The 18,278-nt window shown below is 42.1% G+C and overlaps 1 protein-coding gene across 5 annotated transcripts in view; it reads right to left on the bottom strand.

Annotated features, from left to right (window-relative positions):
• Positions 1-18,278, bottom strand: part of SEMA6A (semaphorin 6A) — a 190,393-nt gene that overhangs the window by 72,430 nt on the left and 99,685 nt on the right. For all 5 annotated transcript variants that reach the window (XM_083151614.1, XM_083151615.1, XM_083151611.1 and 2 more), the window contains exons 8-15: positions 14,595-14,714; positions 13,302-13,390; positions 7,945-8,162; positions 6,332-6,463; positions 5,586-5,741; positions 3,985-4,161; positions 612-752; positions 353-433 (exon numbers count right to left, since the gene is read on the bottom strand). In XM_083151614.1, the coding sequence (XP_083007740.1) occupies positions 353-433; positions 612-752; positions 3,985-4,161; positions 5,586-5,741; positions 6,332-6,463; positions 7,945-8,162; positions 13,302-13,390; positions 14,595-14,714 (1,114 nt within the window). The remainder of the gene's footprint in view (positions 1-352; positions 434-611; positions 753-3,984; positions 4,162-5,585; positions 5,742-6,331; positions 6,464-7,944; positions 8,163-13,301; positions 13,391-14,594; positions 14,715-18,278) is intronic.

The following is an 18,278-nucleotide window of genomic DNA, read 5'->3' as shown; positions in this document are numbered from 1 at the left end:
AGCTTTCATTTTTATTTCCAGCTTAACAAGTAGCCGCTCAGAACAGTTTGACGAATAGAAAGGTCCTATTATATTTTGGCAGCTTGCTGGCTTAGCTCGTCAAGGACAACTTCTTCTTGTTAAAGAACTTGCTCCCTAAAAATTCTCCAGCAAATCCTTATATTGTAGGATGAAAACATTGGCTCATTGTGTGCGGCTGGCTGTATATTACTCAGTCTATTTTTTAAACGATAATTACCACTGTATCTCAGCAGTCGCAGCTCCAACACAAAGTCAATTGCTTATCCAATTAAAACATTCACTGACATAACAACTGTGGAATAGTTTTATCTGTTGATTTGTGTCAACTTACTTAGTACCAGGTGACAGCTGTGAACATGTTCCCGCATCTCGCAACCAAACACAGTAAGGGTCTCTGGAAGCGATACAAGTTCTAGAAATAACAGATTGAGAGCAGAGAATGAGGATTTCATCTTGTTTAACCCAACCAATGACAAAAAGACCATTCTGTACTGTACATTGGGGACCGGCAGAAGAACATTAGCCTAATGAACGCTCCCATAAATGAGCTACTGTACTGCATAATATGAAAATAACAGACCAAGACATACTTTTTGCACTTCATGTGACGTTCACATCTTGAAAGTGGAACCCAGACAACACAGGTGGCAAATGCTACATAAAGAGCGTTGTTCTGCTTGTCAAGCTGCATGCCAATGATCCTCTTGTCCTCTGCGCCTTCATAGTTACACCTACAAGGCAAAACACAAGGAGAAGATCTTAGTGGGGAAATTGTATTAATGTTATTAAACATCACACAGGGGCAGGGCGACAGCGCATCGTCAAGGGGCGGGGATGAGGCAGCACTTGGAGCTGACAGTGCTGTCTCCCCGGGTTACATCCGTTCACACCACACCATATCCCATGAAGGTCCCGGGAGCAAACCTTGTAGCTAGCAGGGTTGAAATCATGGGGTGTGGGTCCCGGGATTTTTGCCCAGGACCCTTTCACACCAACACTACGAACGGGTTGTTCACGGGGCTAACCTGAGAAATTTGGATGGTGTGAATAAGGTAAAAGTGGCACTGTACTCTCACTGTATAATACTTCAATGTGTCCCAACTAAACAACAATTATTCCAGTGATCATCTAAGACTAAAGATAGTAGGCTATATATTCACTTTAATTAATATAATCAATTTGCAAACTCTCCAATACAAGCTAGCTACAGGTCTAACATTATAGAATAGCAGCATGGGATAGAAATGTAATATGAACCAGCCCTGATAAGAAAAGGGATAAAGGCCGTGATTGAGAAATGAACAATAATGCATTCGCAGCTGCAAATATATATGAACTGGTAATCTCTGTGTCCCAGATCATTTTATTACAACGGTCAACACAAATTTTAAGTCCGGGTTCTGCATATCTTATTTTTATATCTTTCACATTTCTAATTAAAGAAAAAAATTGTTTAACCCGAAAAAGTTTGCTGGCCCTGCGCCGCTTGATGAGGTCATAGGTCACCCTCCGCAGGCCGCACAGACAGCCAAGAAGTGTGCTGAACGTGCTGCTGGCTGGCTCCCGGAGACTCCGCCTACCCACCCGGCTCACGGAGAACTCTCTACCCCACCCGGCTTACTGCCTGCTCCTACCTACCAACCCGTCTCTTTGCTCCCTGCTCCCTGAGACCCCTCCTGGCTCCCCGCCCACCCTTCCGGTGACCCCACCCGGCAAACGGCAACATCACCATGTACACAAACATGCGTGGCAATTTTTTTTTTTTTAACGGAAGCTAATCCCGGGAATCCCGGGATTGAGTATTTTTTAATCCCGAATCCCGGGATTGAAAAAATGCCCCGGGATTGGCTTCCCTAGTTCTAAGTAACAATTTGGCCTCAGGTAGTAAGAAGCTGGAGCCATTTCTGATTAAGATGCAGACACAGACATGCCTGAAAAAATGGACATGACAGGCCTGCGTTACAGTCGCCAGGCCCGTTGGCACCCACAAATAGTCCCTGACTGTCAATAAATCCTCTCTCCAACCGCCATCACAAGACCATGGCGGCACATGTGCAGCGCGACTTAGACACATGGCCATTCCCTACTGATGGCTCAGCTGCGCAAATGTCAGCACGCAGTCTGTAGTGTTTGACAACGAGGCTGCGGTTTTTTTTACTTCAACTTGCAGAAATGTTGTATTACAGTCTTGTCATTTTATTTACATCTAATTTTGGTTAATGAGAAATACTGTATTTATTTATATATACACTCACCCAATAAAAGGTACAGAGCATGTTTTGTAGGTAGAATTCTGTTACAAAAGTGACTAATATGTACAACAAAGAATAAATATAGATGGATAGTTTATTTCCGTTTCATGCAGCTTTAAATAAGAGACGCCACAAGAGTCACACATTTCACCCACGTATAATTATTCCGAGGTGGCTGCTATAAGCTCATTTCACATACAGTATGGAAGGGAAAGCGGATGAATTGCCGACATTCTTATAATAGGAACATTGGTAATAAGCTAAGAACGTCACAGTAAGCATAAACAGGATGTGAACTGGAAAAGTAGCAACTTGAATTCCTCTGGTGGCCTTTAGTTGTCTTGTAGAATTTGGATGCTGCTTACTGTGCATCTAACAATGTGATCACTGACTGTGCATTGCAGCAAGTGACCATCTGTACACTCACTGACTGTGCATTGCAGCAAGTGACCACCTGTACGCTCACTGACTGTGCATTGCAGCAAGTGATCACCTGTACGCTCACTGACTGTGCATTGCAGCAAGTGACCACCTGTACACTCATTGACTGTGCATTGCAGCAAGTAACCACCTGTACGCTCACTGACTGTGCATTGCAGCAAGTGACCATCTGTACGCTCACTGACTGTGCATTACAGCAAGTGACCACCTGTACGCTCACTGACTGTGCATTGCAGCAAGTGACCACCTGTACGCTCACTGACTGTGCATTGCAGGAAGTGACCACCTGTACTCTCATTGACTGTGCATTGCAGCAAGTGACCACCTGTACGCTCATTGACTGTGCATTGCAGCAAGTGACCACCTGTACGCTCATTGACTGTGCATTGCAGCAAGTGACCACCTGTACGCTCATTGACTGTGCATTGCAGCAAGTGACCATCTGTACGCTCACTGACTGTGCATTGCAGCAAGTGACCATCTGTACGCTCACTGACTGTGCATTGCAGCAAGTGACCACCTGTACACTCATTGACTGTGCATTGCAGCAAGTAACCACCTGTACGCTCACTGACTGTGCATTGCAGCAAGTGACCATCTGTATGCTCACTGACTGTGCATTGCAGCAAGTGACCACCTGTACGCTCACTGACTGTGCATTGCAGCAAGTGACCACCTGTACTCTCATTGACTGTTCATTGCAGCAAGTGACCACCTGTATGCTCATTGTTTGTGCATTGCAGCAAGTGACCACCTGTATGCTCATTGACTGTGCATTGTAGCAAGTGACCATCTGTACGCTCACTGACTGCATTGCAGCAAGTGACCCTCTGACAATGGGCCTGATGCAGAGTTAATACTAATGCTATTGCCATTTCTGGACAACATAACTGCTAATGTTGGCAAGTGAGGCTGCCACCCAGGAATATAAAAGACGGCCACTGGAGCCATCGCAAATCAATAGCAATATGCGTACACATTCGCAGCCTACACGCAACAACAGAGCATAGAGGTGATGCTGCAATTGTGACACGTAGTATCGGAAATGCTGTGTAAAAGTCATTCCTGTGTAGTCGCAGGGAGGTGGCAGAAATGCACGTACAATGGTCCACTAATAATCATGTTATGGGAGTGTCACAGGCAGGTTTGTGGAAGCCACTGCATACATAGGCGCATAGCTACAGACATAGAGCCAGATGCAGAAGACTTTTTCCTTGGCACAATGCCACAGCACAGCACAACATATAGATACACATAAGGAAAGACGTACTTTTCAGGATTATAAACATTCATCTCCTCCAAGAAGAGACTGTCACTAAGGAAGCCGCTGTATCCTGTCCTTGCCAGGAACTTGAGAATCACTCCCCTCTCCGATCCCAGGAACACCACTGTGTGATTTTGGTACGGACCTGCGGCAATGTCAACTGCAATTTTTGTGAGACGATACCTAGAAGAAGGTCAGAAACACATTCATCATCAAGTTGTTCAAATATTTATTTTATGCTCCTGGTTACTTTGCCCTTTCCTCTCAAAATATACATTTTCCTTGTTTTTATATTAAAAAAAAAAATGAGTCCAGAAGTGCATAACACAGTAGTTAAAGAATGAATTCTTACCTAAACATACAAATATTTCTAGATATTTAGAATTCTCTTTCAACAGATGTGTCCTCATACATCATTGCTAGAGCAATGCAGAACAAAAGTGAGACTTGCTAGTGTTGAGCAAAATGGGTCTTAAGCCATATTATTGTGCATTTTGTTCAGTGTGTACGAACAATAAAGATGCACACTCCTGTGGGTCATTATTGACCCTGATTCTCATCTGTACATGAAGTCCAATTTTGCTTGTGTCTTATCACTAGGTGCATATTGTTCAGAGTTTTACGAACGATAAAGTTTTCATAAACCAACATGATCGGTGGTAAAACACACAATTTATCTTTAGCTTGGGGGTTTGAAAATCATTCAATCTGTATGCTCTATAATATCGTTCATTCTGTAGCACCGTGGAGTTCAAGGGAAATTTTTAATGACATCGTTAGTCGCCTTTATCGCATAGTGAGTATGCAGTTTTAGTCATGATGAAATGCAACTAGGACACAGCGGGAGACTGCGCGGAGTAATGTGATATAGGACACTGGTATATCTGTATGCGTGTGAGTCTCAGCATCTGTACACAAAGTGCTACAATTTAGCAGCCGCGACTTTTTTTGTTCTGCTCTGTATAGAGATTCATTTACACATAATATATGTGTCACATTAATCAGCACAGACTCCTCGCGTATCCTAGTTGCATTGTGAAGAAAATATGACCGTAAAGTGTTTCTGATAAATGAAATAATAAAAAAATAACATTATAGACCACAAATAAGTTAAAAATGAATACAATTAACGAATTCCAATGTTGTTTGCATGTTCTCTAAAAGACTGTTCAAATGTGTACATATATATATATATATATATATATATATATATATATATATGCGGTATACTTTTTTATCTATTGCAATAATCTGTAAATCTCTACAGGAGACCCAAAGAAACGGCTTAGAAAGTAAATTGGGCAATATGCTAGCATGATAGTAAAAAGCCCCCAACTCCTCCTCTGAACCTTATGAGGCTACTAATGAAGGACCTCCTGATCTCTATCTTCGATGACATCTGGTTTTCAGCACGGCTGAAATGACATTTCATATCTTGAAAGCAGCCATGGGACGTTTGTGGCATCTGCCCTGAGCTCTCATCAGTTCATGTTGGAGAAATGCCAAGAACAGCAGAGATATTTACAGACCTTCAAAGCACCTGAAACGCATTTCCTAACAGCAGTGCACACGCTGCGCTCTGCCCTCAGACATCGGAAACTGCTTACCTAACCATGGTCCTGAGGAACAATGGCTTGTTTACTATAGAGGGCACCGCCTCGTCCATCAGCGGATGCGTTTTAATGAAATTAAGAGTGTCGTCTGGGAGGTCATTGGAGGTGGCATATCTCTCCACTGTGGCGGAGCCAGCACAGCAACCTGGTCTGTAACACGGAACAGAAGAGACATGTGACATGGGAGCACAAATTAGATACGTGCAAACTTTGATTTCCTTAGCTCTAACCTATGAAAGGAATGTTTACAAAGCAAATTACATTGTCTATGTCCACGTCAAGCATTGCCCTTGCTAATATATTGTAATGTGGTCATTTACTGACATAATAGTATTCATGCTAAAATGATTATGCATTCAAAAAAATGGACATATACAGTGGTGGTTACAGGAGGGGGGGGCTAAAGCACAATTCAAATTTTATATAGGGCAGCAACACCAACTGCCAGTGAGTTAGTTTGGAATGGCAGTTGTTGAGGCTCCTCTATTTGTATTTTGAACTACGCTTCAACCCCTTCTCTGGAGCCTCCCCTGGACATATATCAAAACTGATTATCATTTTCTAGGACATTTTTTACACATACATTGCAAAATATAATAGTAAATCATGTCAAATTAGACACTCTGGCAACATTTTTTCTGCCTATTAATACCATTATCCCTCCCCGCCATTTGGCATTAAAGCAGATAATGAAAAATAATGTTCTCTCTGTTTTCTGTGTATATAATTAGGGAGACTACCTTGGCTTAGGAACACGTTCATCAGGAACTGGGGTCCATGTGGAGTCCGGTGACTTCTGCTCCTTGAACCTCCCAGTGAACACGCTGGCGATGTCGGCCATGTCATATGCGCAGACAGCAGAACCTGGGATACTGCAATGTGACATTTGCTAGAATTTGTTACTCATGCCACAGTTATGCATACAATTTCTGACTGAAACACATGCTATATAGAAGCCTGACTGTCACAGAAAGCTTAGCTCTGAACTCCATGACCCTTATCTACTGAAAACTGAGGGAAATCCATGCAAAACAGACAAATGTAGCGCCAGCCGAGTTCCTGTTAGCAGCCTTTCCTCAATGGCTTCTATAAAAAGACCTAATTACAAAGAAATCTCCTGAGAAAACATCTCCACCATGGGGCTTGCACAGTAGGTAATGGGATGCTAGAATTATGACCTATTATTTTGAAGTGTTGGCCTGTAGATAATATGAACACATTTCTAGCGTTAATTTACAAAAGTCAGTCTGTGTCACGGAGGCCAACTTAGACTTATACTGAATGCAGCTAAAAGCTAGTGACCAATTAAGACATTGGAATGGTAGAAATTGTGTGTTCTATTGCTATTTTTATAGACATTACATTTACTGTGCCAATCTCTTAAAGACATTGGAAGCAGCCAAAAGCCATCCGAAGATGCAGACTTTGGCATTGTCAATCCAAGAAAACTGAGGCAACATGACTCCATTTTTAAGAATGCTGCCAAGCTCCGCCTCCACTCACCCTTCCCTTAAGTGGTTGCAGGAGGCCTATCAGGCTGCAGCTCAGGGGACACTGCATGCGACCAAGCAGGGCTACTTCTGCATGTGTGCAGAACAGGTCGCAGGTGTTCCGTAAGCGGAGTATGTAAACCATCAGCGCCAAACTCTGTGAGCATTATAATGGACTAAGAAGATATATTGTCTATCACTAGCTTCAAAATGTGATAGCCACATTTCTCAGATGGGACATTATCAAACATTCAAAAATCAGAAGTGAGTTATTTTCAAAGGTGACATTGTGTCTTAAATTGCCATCTCCTGGTTAATGGCAGAGCTCTCATTTCCCCACCTATCATGACTCTTTAAGAATCAGAATAAACCAGGCATGTCCAAACTTTGGCCCTCCAGATGTTGTGAAACTACACAACCCAGCATGCCTTGCCATAGTTTTAGCATTCAGTTAAAGCAAAACTGTGGCAAGGCATGATGGGACTTGTAGTTTCACAACAGCTGGAGGGCCATAGTTTGGACATGCCTGGATTAAACCAATGTAAAATGCAATGATAAAAAACAGTGTAAAGGTTGGAAGAATTCATATTCTATTACAGCAGGTGTTGATTTTTTTGGTTTTAGTATGTATTTAGTTTTATGGGTTTGTAAATATATTTTGGAAGTCTGTGTCTCTAAGAAAGCACTAACAGGAGGGTAGCATTTACAGAATAATCTATAACTTCAGGCAAGACAAAACAACAGTGAATGTTCAAGTGGTATCCACATTTCCACTTAAAACTGAGAAAACAAATTCCCAGCCAGGCTGCGTGACTCAGACTTGATTTATTGAAAAGATATGAACAGCCAATGCACGCAGTTACCTGTTGTACGGTGTGGAGAAAGTAGCAAGCACAACATCACGGCCATTAATATGAATCACATCAGTAACAGCTTGCAGTATGTTGAAGTAGAAATGAGAATCGCCAGGAACAGAGCAATTCAATCGAGCTTTAAGAAACGAAGTCCACTGTTTTTCAAGCACCCTCTGAGAGCCCCCCACGTCATTCTTGCAAACCTGGGCAACTCTTGGAAACACCACCTGCGGAGCAAAACATCATTTCAGCCTCAGTGTCAGAAAATGCCAGGATGTGTAATGGGATACAATAGCTATATAATCCTCTAGAAAAAAAACATTTAGAACCAGAGCCATGTGTTGCAAAAGATAAGAATGTGCCGTTTAAAGCAGAGCAATAAATCCCATAGAAGATCAGATGTCTGCAATATATAAATTAATTTCTAGAAAGACTGCTTAGCTTTCCATTTCCACAGACAAAAGCACATTCTGCATTTACAGAAGAGATTACTCAGAAAGCCGGATGCTTTTCCAAATCTCTACTCTCTATAATGTTTAGATCTTCAGTCTGAGGCTTTTTTTTTTTCATTACCCCTAAGAAATCATTCTGCTATATAATTCATCTCGGTCATCACTTTCATTCTGTTTTAATAACCAGAGCGTCTCAATGACATTTCAGTCACTAAAGTCATCCGAACAGTATTTTGTTTTGGTTTAATTAAAGATTATGCAGAATTAGCATTCGCACTTATGAATTTAAAAGCTTGTTTTGCTAATCGTGTACAGCTCTACATGTTCACCACAGTCTGTGTGGGTTGAGCTATAATAATTAACTTCTGATGGAATTTTTGTATGGACAGTTTTACTCCCAGTGCTGAGCTGCATGCAAGCGTTGACGTATTACAGCAAGGCAGGTGTCAATATCACCCTCCCGCTGTGGTGGAACTAGAGGGGTCTGGAATTCCGCTAGGATCCCAGGTTACATTCTGGGCAGGGTGGAGTTGTTACATTCTTTCTGTATTCATGTATTCAGCCCGGAACATACTATACTCATTATGTGACTGTGTCTGTCATAGGGAAATGAGATTGTTCTATCCTCTGATTTGAATAAACCAACATTCTCTAATTGTATAAAACCACAGAACATATTGGCACTACACAAATAAACATTATTAACCTTCTTAATACCAACCAATGCTGAGAGAGATCCTCAAAAATAGCTATTAAATACGTCAACGCCGCTCACAGCGACTGTTCTTTTTTTGGGTGTAATATTTAACTAAACACGCTGGCATTTTTAGCGGATATTTTGAGGATCTCTCACTGCAAATTTGGCAGTCATAGGGTTAACCACAAATAATCTGAAATCAGGGCTGTTGAGAGCTCAGACATGCTTGGGTACTGGCGGGGGTGGTCGTGACCAAATACAACAGGCATGGCCACACCCCCTCCTAAATAATTTTTGGCACATGAGCAACTCCAAGGGCCCACATTTAACGCTTCTCTCTGTACTGTGGCAATTTCTGTGTAGCTGCACAGCCATATCGGCATATTGGGCAGTGAGAAATAGGAGACTGCTTCTAGTCAGTGGCAGCAGTCTCGCCTTTCACCACTCTCCGATGTGCCATTGCCGTGTACTGTTATACAGGTGCAGTGGTAGTGGGCAGAGAGAAGTGTATCAGGATAGGACAATTGTTGACCCTTTCTCCCAGAAGGCCAAGCCAACCAGCCTCGGCAATTGACCACCCCACTCGACACCCTTGTTCAATTAGACCATGGGTCCTCAAACTGCGGCCCTCCAGATGTTGTGAAACTACAAATCCCAGCATGCCTTACCACAGTTTTAACACTCCCTTATAGCAAAACTGTGGCAAGGCATGCTGGGATTTGTAGTTTCACAACATCTGGAGGGCCGCAGTTTGAGGACCCATGAATTAGACATTCATTGGCTTTCAAGCTATTCTGGAACTATATAGCCCACAGTAGCAAGTTAAATTCTTATACTTAAACTCACACCTAATAGCACATTTCTCTGGTAACTGGAAAAATGTGATGCTTTTTTGAACTGGAACATCAGCGACTTTAGACTATAAAGTCCTCTCAGAGCTTTTAATAAGTAATGTGCAAATGTTCGCCCAGTACACAAAAAGAATCCCATCAGATACCACATTTGCAACTGTCGTGTGGAGATAAAATAAGAACCCTAATTTAAGGAACATTTTCAGGTTTCCGTCTAGCTTAAAAGATATATAAACCTATGTATCAGCACAATGTTGCAAACAAATACGTTTATATTGGTGGATTGTAGAATGGAAACCGCCTGGTGGACAGAAGTGTGAAGATAAGTGAGTTCAAATTACACTGGTTGTGCTGCTTAATGTTCTGACCCCAGACAGTTCGCAAATAGAACTCATTTCTACAACTGTCTGGTATGCAATAATGTGATCATCATAATTATTTTTAAACACTTTCTTTCTTTAAGTGTTTGTTTCATTCCAAGTAACAGCAATTTGATTATTTTCAAAAGACAGAACCCATTAACACAAAGTGCATATTAATGTGGTTTTATTAATCTATTTTTTCTTTTTTTTTTACACCCTCCTGCATTCTTTACTTCAGTCAATTTAATGAAAGCAGCATATCATAAGGCAGGGGTGTCCAAACTTTTTGCGATGAGGACCAGATTTGGTGAGGTGAAAATGTGTGGGGGCCGACCATTCAGCCTGACATTCTTTGAACCATTAATCACATCAGAATGGTCCCCCACTCTGCCCCCATTCACTCTATGTCCCCCAGCCTGCCCCTTCACTGTATATTCCCCAGCCTGCCCCCCCTTCTCTGTGTTCCCCCCAGCCTGCCCCCATTCACTGCATGTCCCCCACTCTGTCCCCCAGCCTGCCCCCCTTCTCCGAATATCCATCACTGCCTCCATTCAGTTGTGCACACATGCTGCGTTTTGATGGTTGCCAAGATCGCTTCAATGTCGGCAAGCGCCTGGACACGGCCGGCATCTGCTGGCAGGGAGGGACGGTGCACGCGGGCCGGGGGGAGTAGAGAAGGATCCATGCTGCATTGAGGGACCCAAAAAGAGGTTTGGACACTATACAAAGTGGATCAGGGAAGCAAGATAGCAAGCTTAACTCTGGAATCTGGAAAAAAGACACTCCTACTACCCCCACGGAGCTCCAGGGGGCCCAAAAAGGGGTCCGGCCACTACTACACAAAGTGGGTCAGAGAAGCAACATATGGCACCATTGAATGACTTTCCCCCTGCTCACAGCCAGGACTCATTCGGCGCTGCGAAGGGATGTGGGGAGAAGGAGGTCACTGACGACATTAGTGGCCCTCCCTCCCAACAGCCGGGGAACGTCTGCTTTATCAATAAACACTAAGATAAAAACAGGATTCTTCCCTGCAGGTCAGGGATCTTAAAAGTTTATTCACGTTTCTCAAATTGTATGCAACAAAATTGCATGTACTAAATGTATGTCCTTATAATTTTTATGCGCATATGATATTTTGATTTTTGATTATTTATTTAGGCTTGTATGATAGGTATGGCTTAAATTGTGTTTTATGATATTCACAGCTGCTGTTGCGCCTGGTTAGCAGGGCGACACAAACGCCGATCCCTCCGGAAGACGTCCGCAGCAGCTCAGCTTTTTCCGGTGATGTCACTAATCCCGGTGAGAACGGGCAGAAGACGCGGCGGAAAGATGCTGCCGGCTCGCTGGGCGGGTGGTCCAGGAGGAGGAGCACAGTTCGGCATAAGGTATTTATGCACGGTTTAATTGTATTTCAGTTCACTTTTTGGAGAGGGGTGCAGCCCCGAAACGTTGCCTGATTAGTTTTTTTGCATTTAAAAAAAAGCCTGATTAAAGTTTTTTTGCACTTTTCTGGACGCCTCACACAGCCACATATACAAAGGGGATTCCGGTCCCACTTCAGGAAGGCACCAGGGCACCTCCACCGTTCAACAGCGGTGGAGTGCCAGTTACCAGCACAATATATATATATATACATACACACACACACACATACCCAGTTCCACAACCATGAAAGTTGGATTAATGGTATCACTGTTTGAATTGACAGTATCTCACTGTACTTATAATGCTGTCTGTTGTCTCCCACTGAATAAGGAAAAGGCTGTGTGTAATGGCTGGTGCAGCTCAGCAGCTGGCAGCATTCCATGTATAGCAGCAGAAAATAGATATGACGACCACCACTAGAACAAATATATCACCCTTCAGACTGGTAATTATATCACACAGTGAGACAGTCTGCAAAATACGGTTCTAGCAGTTGTAACTACACATAGAAAGCTTTTATGGTATATGTCGTACCTCGTGCTGAAATGACATATTCATGAAATGCATCATTCTGGTATTAGACATTTCATGAACTGGCTAGCCACTCTATTGAACGTCTAATTTCATCACATATGCAAACACTCTGTTAGTAGTAGTACCAGCTGTGGCTGCAGCCCCTGGCAGTGCTGTAAGCATTGGACGCAATGCAGCACCTAGGAGTCAGAATAAGCCATAACACACTCTTAAGCCCGCCCCAGACTACCATTGGCTACTTTCACAGGAGTCCAAGGGTGGTTCAAGTGTGATGGATTATGCTGATTACCGGGTGCAACATACTGTAGCACACAATGCTTACAGCACTACCAATGGATCGATCCAGTACATATATGACTATAACTTTAGTTACAGGGTGTGACTTAATTCAGCACAAGGTACTTTCCTCTTTATTATGTGTGTATTACAGTGTGTGGCAGTAGAGGAACCTCACTCATTTTCATTTGTACCTTATGGAATGCAACGGAAATTAGGGAAATTACTAGCTACAGAGGAACTTGGCCTGATTATTCGGGATATACTTTGCATCAGGGAACTGAACTAAATCATTGGATTATCATTAAGTGCAACCTGTGAACTGCAATGTTGTGTGTTGTAGGTTAATAGCAGTTGTCCTTTAGAACAACATTCCTAATAGCAATAGAATAGAAACAGTAGTGCTATGAAAGCTGTGGTTACAAGTGTAGATGTAACATATTTCATTAGTAATTATATTTTGTTAAATAAAATAATCCTAACTTCAATAATCTAAAGTTTTTTAAGCTTGCAAAGCACTTGTAAGTGACACACCGGCTTCTGGCACTGGAGTGATTCAGATTGTTGCGACTTCCTCGAACAGTAATATCCTACATGAGGATATTGCACTTGAGAGACATTATAAAGTTTCAAGATCTGCAAAGCAATCTTCCCAAAAGGTGGCCTTGTCATAGTGATTAATGGCTCTCATTGCAAGGTCTCTTATTGCTGAGAAGACTTGAGAGGAATGGCACAGGTAATTTACGTCCATTTCTTGCCCTACCTTTCCCATGCTGTTGTATTCCACTGCAATTTCTCGATAGAAGAAGTAGATAAGGTCTCCATAATCCACGGCATGTACAAAGTACGGCTCTGAAAGCAGAGGTGAAGAATGCAGTTACACGATTTTAATATTGCAAAAACAGTGGGATGATATGACCTGTAAATCTGTCTATATAGATGGTTGGCGTTGCTTATTATGATGTATGATAGTTAGTCCAAGCGCCAAACATAGAAAGCGGCTGCTTTGGTCTGAAAATGTAAAATGGCAAGATTTGTTAAGCGCAAAACATGCCACGCTTTGGGGCCGATTAAGACAATGGTGGGGGTTGTGCGCATGTGTGTATATGCGCATGTACAGATCCCCTGTGCAAATGTCTTCGGCAAATGTCATGACACTCGCAAGGGCAGGGGAGGGAGGTGGCATCAGGGGCCCCATGAAAACACTGGGCGTGGCGTTCAGACTCGTCTTCGGCGATCAGCAGCGGAAATAAATGACAGTTCTGACTTTTATTTCCGATGGGGGAAGAAACAATTATAGGGTCGGTGACCATCTAATGATTTCTTTCCCCTTTGGCCGAATGCGAGGGGATGTGTTCTTGTACACATCCCCTCGCATGCTAGTGGGGTGGCTGTACGGCGGGGCTGCGCTGACCTGTTCAACAGGTCTGAATCAGGCCCTTTGCGTGTAATAATAATATTAATAGCCCCAGGAGACAATACTGTAACTCTTATATTCCTACTTATTCTTGTACTCTTATATTACTTCTTAGCCCTCTCCTCCCTTTTCTTCATGTTGTCCATAGTATGATGCAAGCATATTGTATGATGTATTTTATGATGTATTATAATATGGAAAATGAAGTGAGTGTCTGTGTGCCGATGCCGGGGGCTTGGTGCATCTGGGAGACTTTCTCGCTCTGCCAGGAGATACAGCCAAAGTCACACACTAGATATATGTATATCACTTTAATCAGCAGAAGCTGACTGTGCACCCTATTTGCTCCATTTTAAAAATAAGATTAGTATTTTTAATGGAAAAAGGTTGCAAAAATAACCATGCAAAGTGCTATCAAGTCCCATGACTAGAAGGACTGTTTAACATGAAAGGAGGCTAGATGTACAGTATGTGGATACATCAGGTAGCTCTAAACAACAATGCAACTATAAGTCAACCACTACAACATGGGTGGCCAAACCTGTCCTCAAGATCTACCAACAGTTCATGTTTTTCAGACAACCTGTGAATCTATAGGAATTAATATCGGACTCCCCTGCTCTACATGATATTGCTTACCTTTTAACCATTTGGAGTCATATTTGACTGTTCGCAGAGTTGGGCTGTCTCCTAGACTTCGGTATATTACAGCATCAATTGCAAGAAAGTCTGTCACGGTAGCAGAGTAAAGTTTTCCATCTTGAAAGAGACAAGATGAGATTAAATAAGTACCAAATGGATAATGTGCAAAAGACAAAGTTGTCACATAAGACCCGAAGATGCTGCGCTGAGAGTTGCAGATCTTACTATAGATCATAACATCTATCGTGTGTGTGTGTAGCATCTGGGGAAATCGTGGTCACCATAAACTTTCAACACGCCATTTGCTTCAGAGTTATCCTTAATTGTGTGATAGTCAGACTCAGAGGATTGCCCCAGATTCTAGAGCCCCTAGGCAGCTGCCTAAAGCTAGAGCCCTGTCCTTTGGCAAAGATCATTGGTGCAAGCTTTTTGTTAGTATGTTCTCCAGTGGCTTCTCCAGAGGAGGGTCTGCAGAACAGTTAAAAAATTTAAATAAGGGAGCAACACCCACTGCCAGTGAGTCAGTTTGTAAGGCAGTGGGTGTTGCTCCGCTATTTGAATTTTGAACTTTGCTGCAGCCAAACCTCTGGAGCCACCACTCGTGTTCTCTGTGCTTGAAGTCATGAACGTGAATACTCATATGTTACTTACACTAAGCGACTAGGAGAAATCCTTATATTACACATGCTTCCATGTGAATTAAACAGTGCTTGGCTGCACTTAAACTTCTACATTTGCTTGCTTACGGAATATTATGAAGTTGATGTTATGAAGAAAATGTTAAGCTCTCTTGGGAACTTATGAGTCTAGGCTTCCTATGAATATGTGTTTTATAGCTGATTGTTTACAAAACAGTAGCGGATGAATTCCACTCTTGTTCAAGCCTGCAATGATCACAATTTCCATATAATTAATTGTCCATGAATTGATGAAATGATTCATCAATGGTTTCCAGCTGGCGGTTTCATGCCATAAATGCTAAGCACTGAGGGCATCATATGTGGAGACCCTCTGATGACCATCCCAATACATAATACTTTCTCATGGCATCCTATAAATAGATTGTGCTGTACTAATCTCATATGAAGCTTCAGGCATTGTACTGTTCTCATATGAAGCTTGTAGTACTTTATTAACAATTTTATTAACTTCCTTTTAACATTAAAGCAACATTTTTCATTGCTAGCTAAGATAAAAAAAAGTTGGACTAATGTACTAGTGTCTTGGTTAAATGATGACAATATTCTGCTACATATTGCAGATGCATTCAGTTATTTTCTTATATACATGTTTACATGGTCATTTGACCATTGCCGACAACTGGCACGAGTCATGGGAAATTATATTTTTTCCACACTCATTATCCCCACTGGAATTACTTTCTTTCCCCCCTTTGCTTTATTTTGTTGTACTTGAAGTACAGTAATGAAAAACAGCTCATGACTTGGCTCCACAGAACACTGAAATACCTTCAACACTAGCCAGGGATAAGTGTCTAGCTTACAATTGATTGATACCTTTGAGGCATATTTCGGTGGTGGTCGTGTATTATACAATACACATGCTAATAGAAAAAAGCATAAAATGGCATCTAAATCACCATAAAAATATATAAAGTTTCTACAAGGACACTTGGGCTTAGTACTAATACATCCACTGCATACAATATATAATGTGATAGTCCGCCCAGGGGTCCTTTGCAATGATGAGTTCTTTCTATTTCAGCAACAATAAAATTTTGTTCAGACACATCCATCATGGTTTTTGAAAATAGATTTGCTTTGAGTCTGTGTGTGTTCTAGAACTGTACTAAAGTAGGTCTGGAGCCCATATGATGAAACACAATACAAAAGTGACACAATGGATAAATGTAATAGCCTGCCTACTCTCCCAAAAATCCTAGCCCTGCAAAAGAATTGGCAAGTATCATGATTTTAGCCCCAGTCCTGCCCGGCTGCCCACTTAGGCAGCAAAGTGGTAAAGCGGGCATTCCAGGTGGTCAATAACGTGATATTTTGCTAGTAATCCCAGCATTGTATGGAGGGGGCATGGCTATGGTTACACAGACTTGGCTAGCATGCCTCAACTCCGCCCCCTGTATGCATTACACCATGTTTCACCCCCTACCTGAGCCGACCTGTCTGCTCTTCTCCCACAGAAATCAGCCAGGTAGTCAGTATCTATGAATAGCCTGTAACTTATAGGCATCAGCGAGTTCCAGGCGAGTCTATACAATTTTTTAAAGGTAGCAATCAATTAAAAAGGCAATATCAACACGGTTCTGCTTTTGAAATCATTGCCACTTTAAAACATTGACCAGACTCGCCAGGATCTCGCTGATGCCTGCTAGTCACGGGCTAATACATGTAGGCGAGTATGTTGAAATCAGAAAAAGTGGGGAATATTTTGGAATAAAAATCCACTTCATGCTGCCTAATCTTTGACTTTATTCACAGTAACAGTGTTCACCTTTGTTAAGCAACATATTAGTCATTATCTTAATAAATGTATCCAGCCTTGGGGTCCATACATACTGGGTGATTTTGCCCAGCATGTATAGACAGCAATAATGGGGAAAAATCGTTTGGCTGAAAATCGCTTAGTGCATACACACTGTGCAATTTTTGCCTGTCTAAACAATTTTACCGGGAGTGGATGACTTTCTATAGCAGGACGCTATGCAAAGCCGTTCATGATATTGCTCATCTGCTGGCAACACAGGCAGATGAGCGGTAGCCGCTGGCGATGATGCAGGAGCAAGCATCAGCACTTACCGCCCATGGCTGGCCAGTACACACTGGGCGGCTTTTGAGCTGAATGCAGCCCAACCGTCATAACTGAGCTGCTTTCAGCTCAAATCGCCCATTGTGTATGGGCCTTCAGTCTATAGATTGGGTTGACCTAAAACTCTCATCTCCTTAAATCTGATCTAATCCAAAATTAAATTAATTAAATGACCTTGAGATGCAAATGGGAATTTATGCACTGACCTTTTGGGTCTTTAAAGTAACATTTTCAATTAAATCTGACATTTCATTTTAACAATGAACATTTTATACTTTCATTCATGAGCACTTTACTGCATAATAGAAAGTACACCTAACTGACCTAAGTTTTCTTCACATTAGCACCACTGGATATTTCATTATACCTCACTAGGAAATGCAATAACCATCGATTATGGTATATAGGGACAACAGTGTCTAGGTCGACACCAAAAGATCGACATGCACATGTTCGACATAGAAAAAGGGTAGACACAAGAAAAGGTCTACATGGAAAAGGTCAACACATGAAAAGGCCGTCGTTACAGCATTTTTTGGGTGTCATTGTCGACACCTGAGTACGTGGACCACCAATTAGTGACCGCGTCCCTCACATGCTTCGGCCCACTTTACTATTCCCAATTCATGCATTATGCGGGAACATGTTCCATCTAGATGCTTTGCTATTGTACAGATAGAACTTGGGCAATAGAAACTCACAAATAAAAAAATACCCCCAAAAAATGACAAATACATGTAAATAATCCAGCTTTTGGCTGGCAAGTTGAACAGAAGCATGCACAGATCAGTGAGATCCATGGATTATACTGTTTGGAACAGTTAAGAGTTAGAATTTTTTTTTTAAATGAAGTGTCGTCACCTCCAAAAACATAACCAACCCCAAGCTCTTTGAGCT

This window comes from Crinia signifera, chromosome 1, assembly GCF_055691185.1.
Source record: "Crinia signifera chromosome 1, ASM5569118v1, whole genome shotgun sequence".
Lineage (NCBI taxonomy): Eukaryota > Metazoa > Chordata > Amphibia > Anura > Myobatrachidae > Crinia > Crinia signifera.
The sequence above is the reverse complement of the archived record's forward strand: the minus strand, read 5'-3'. Positions and strand labels throughout refer to the sequence as shown.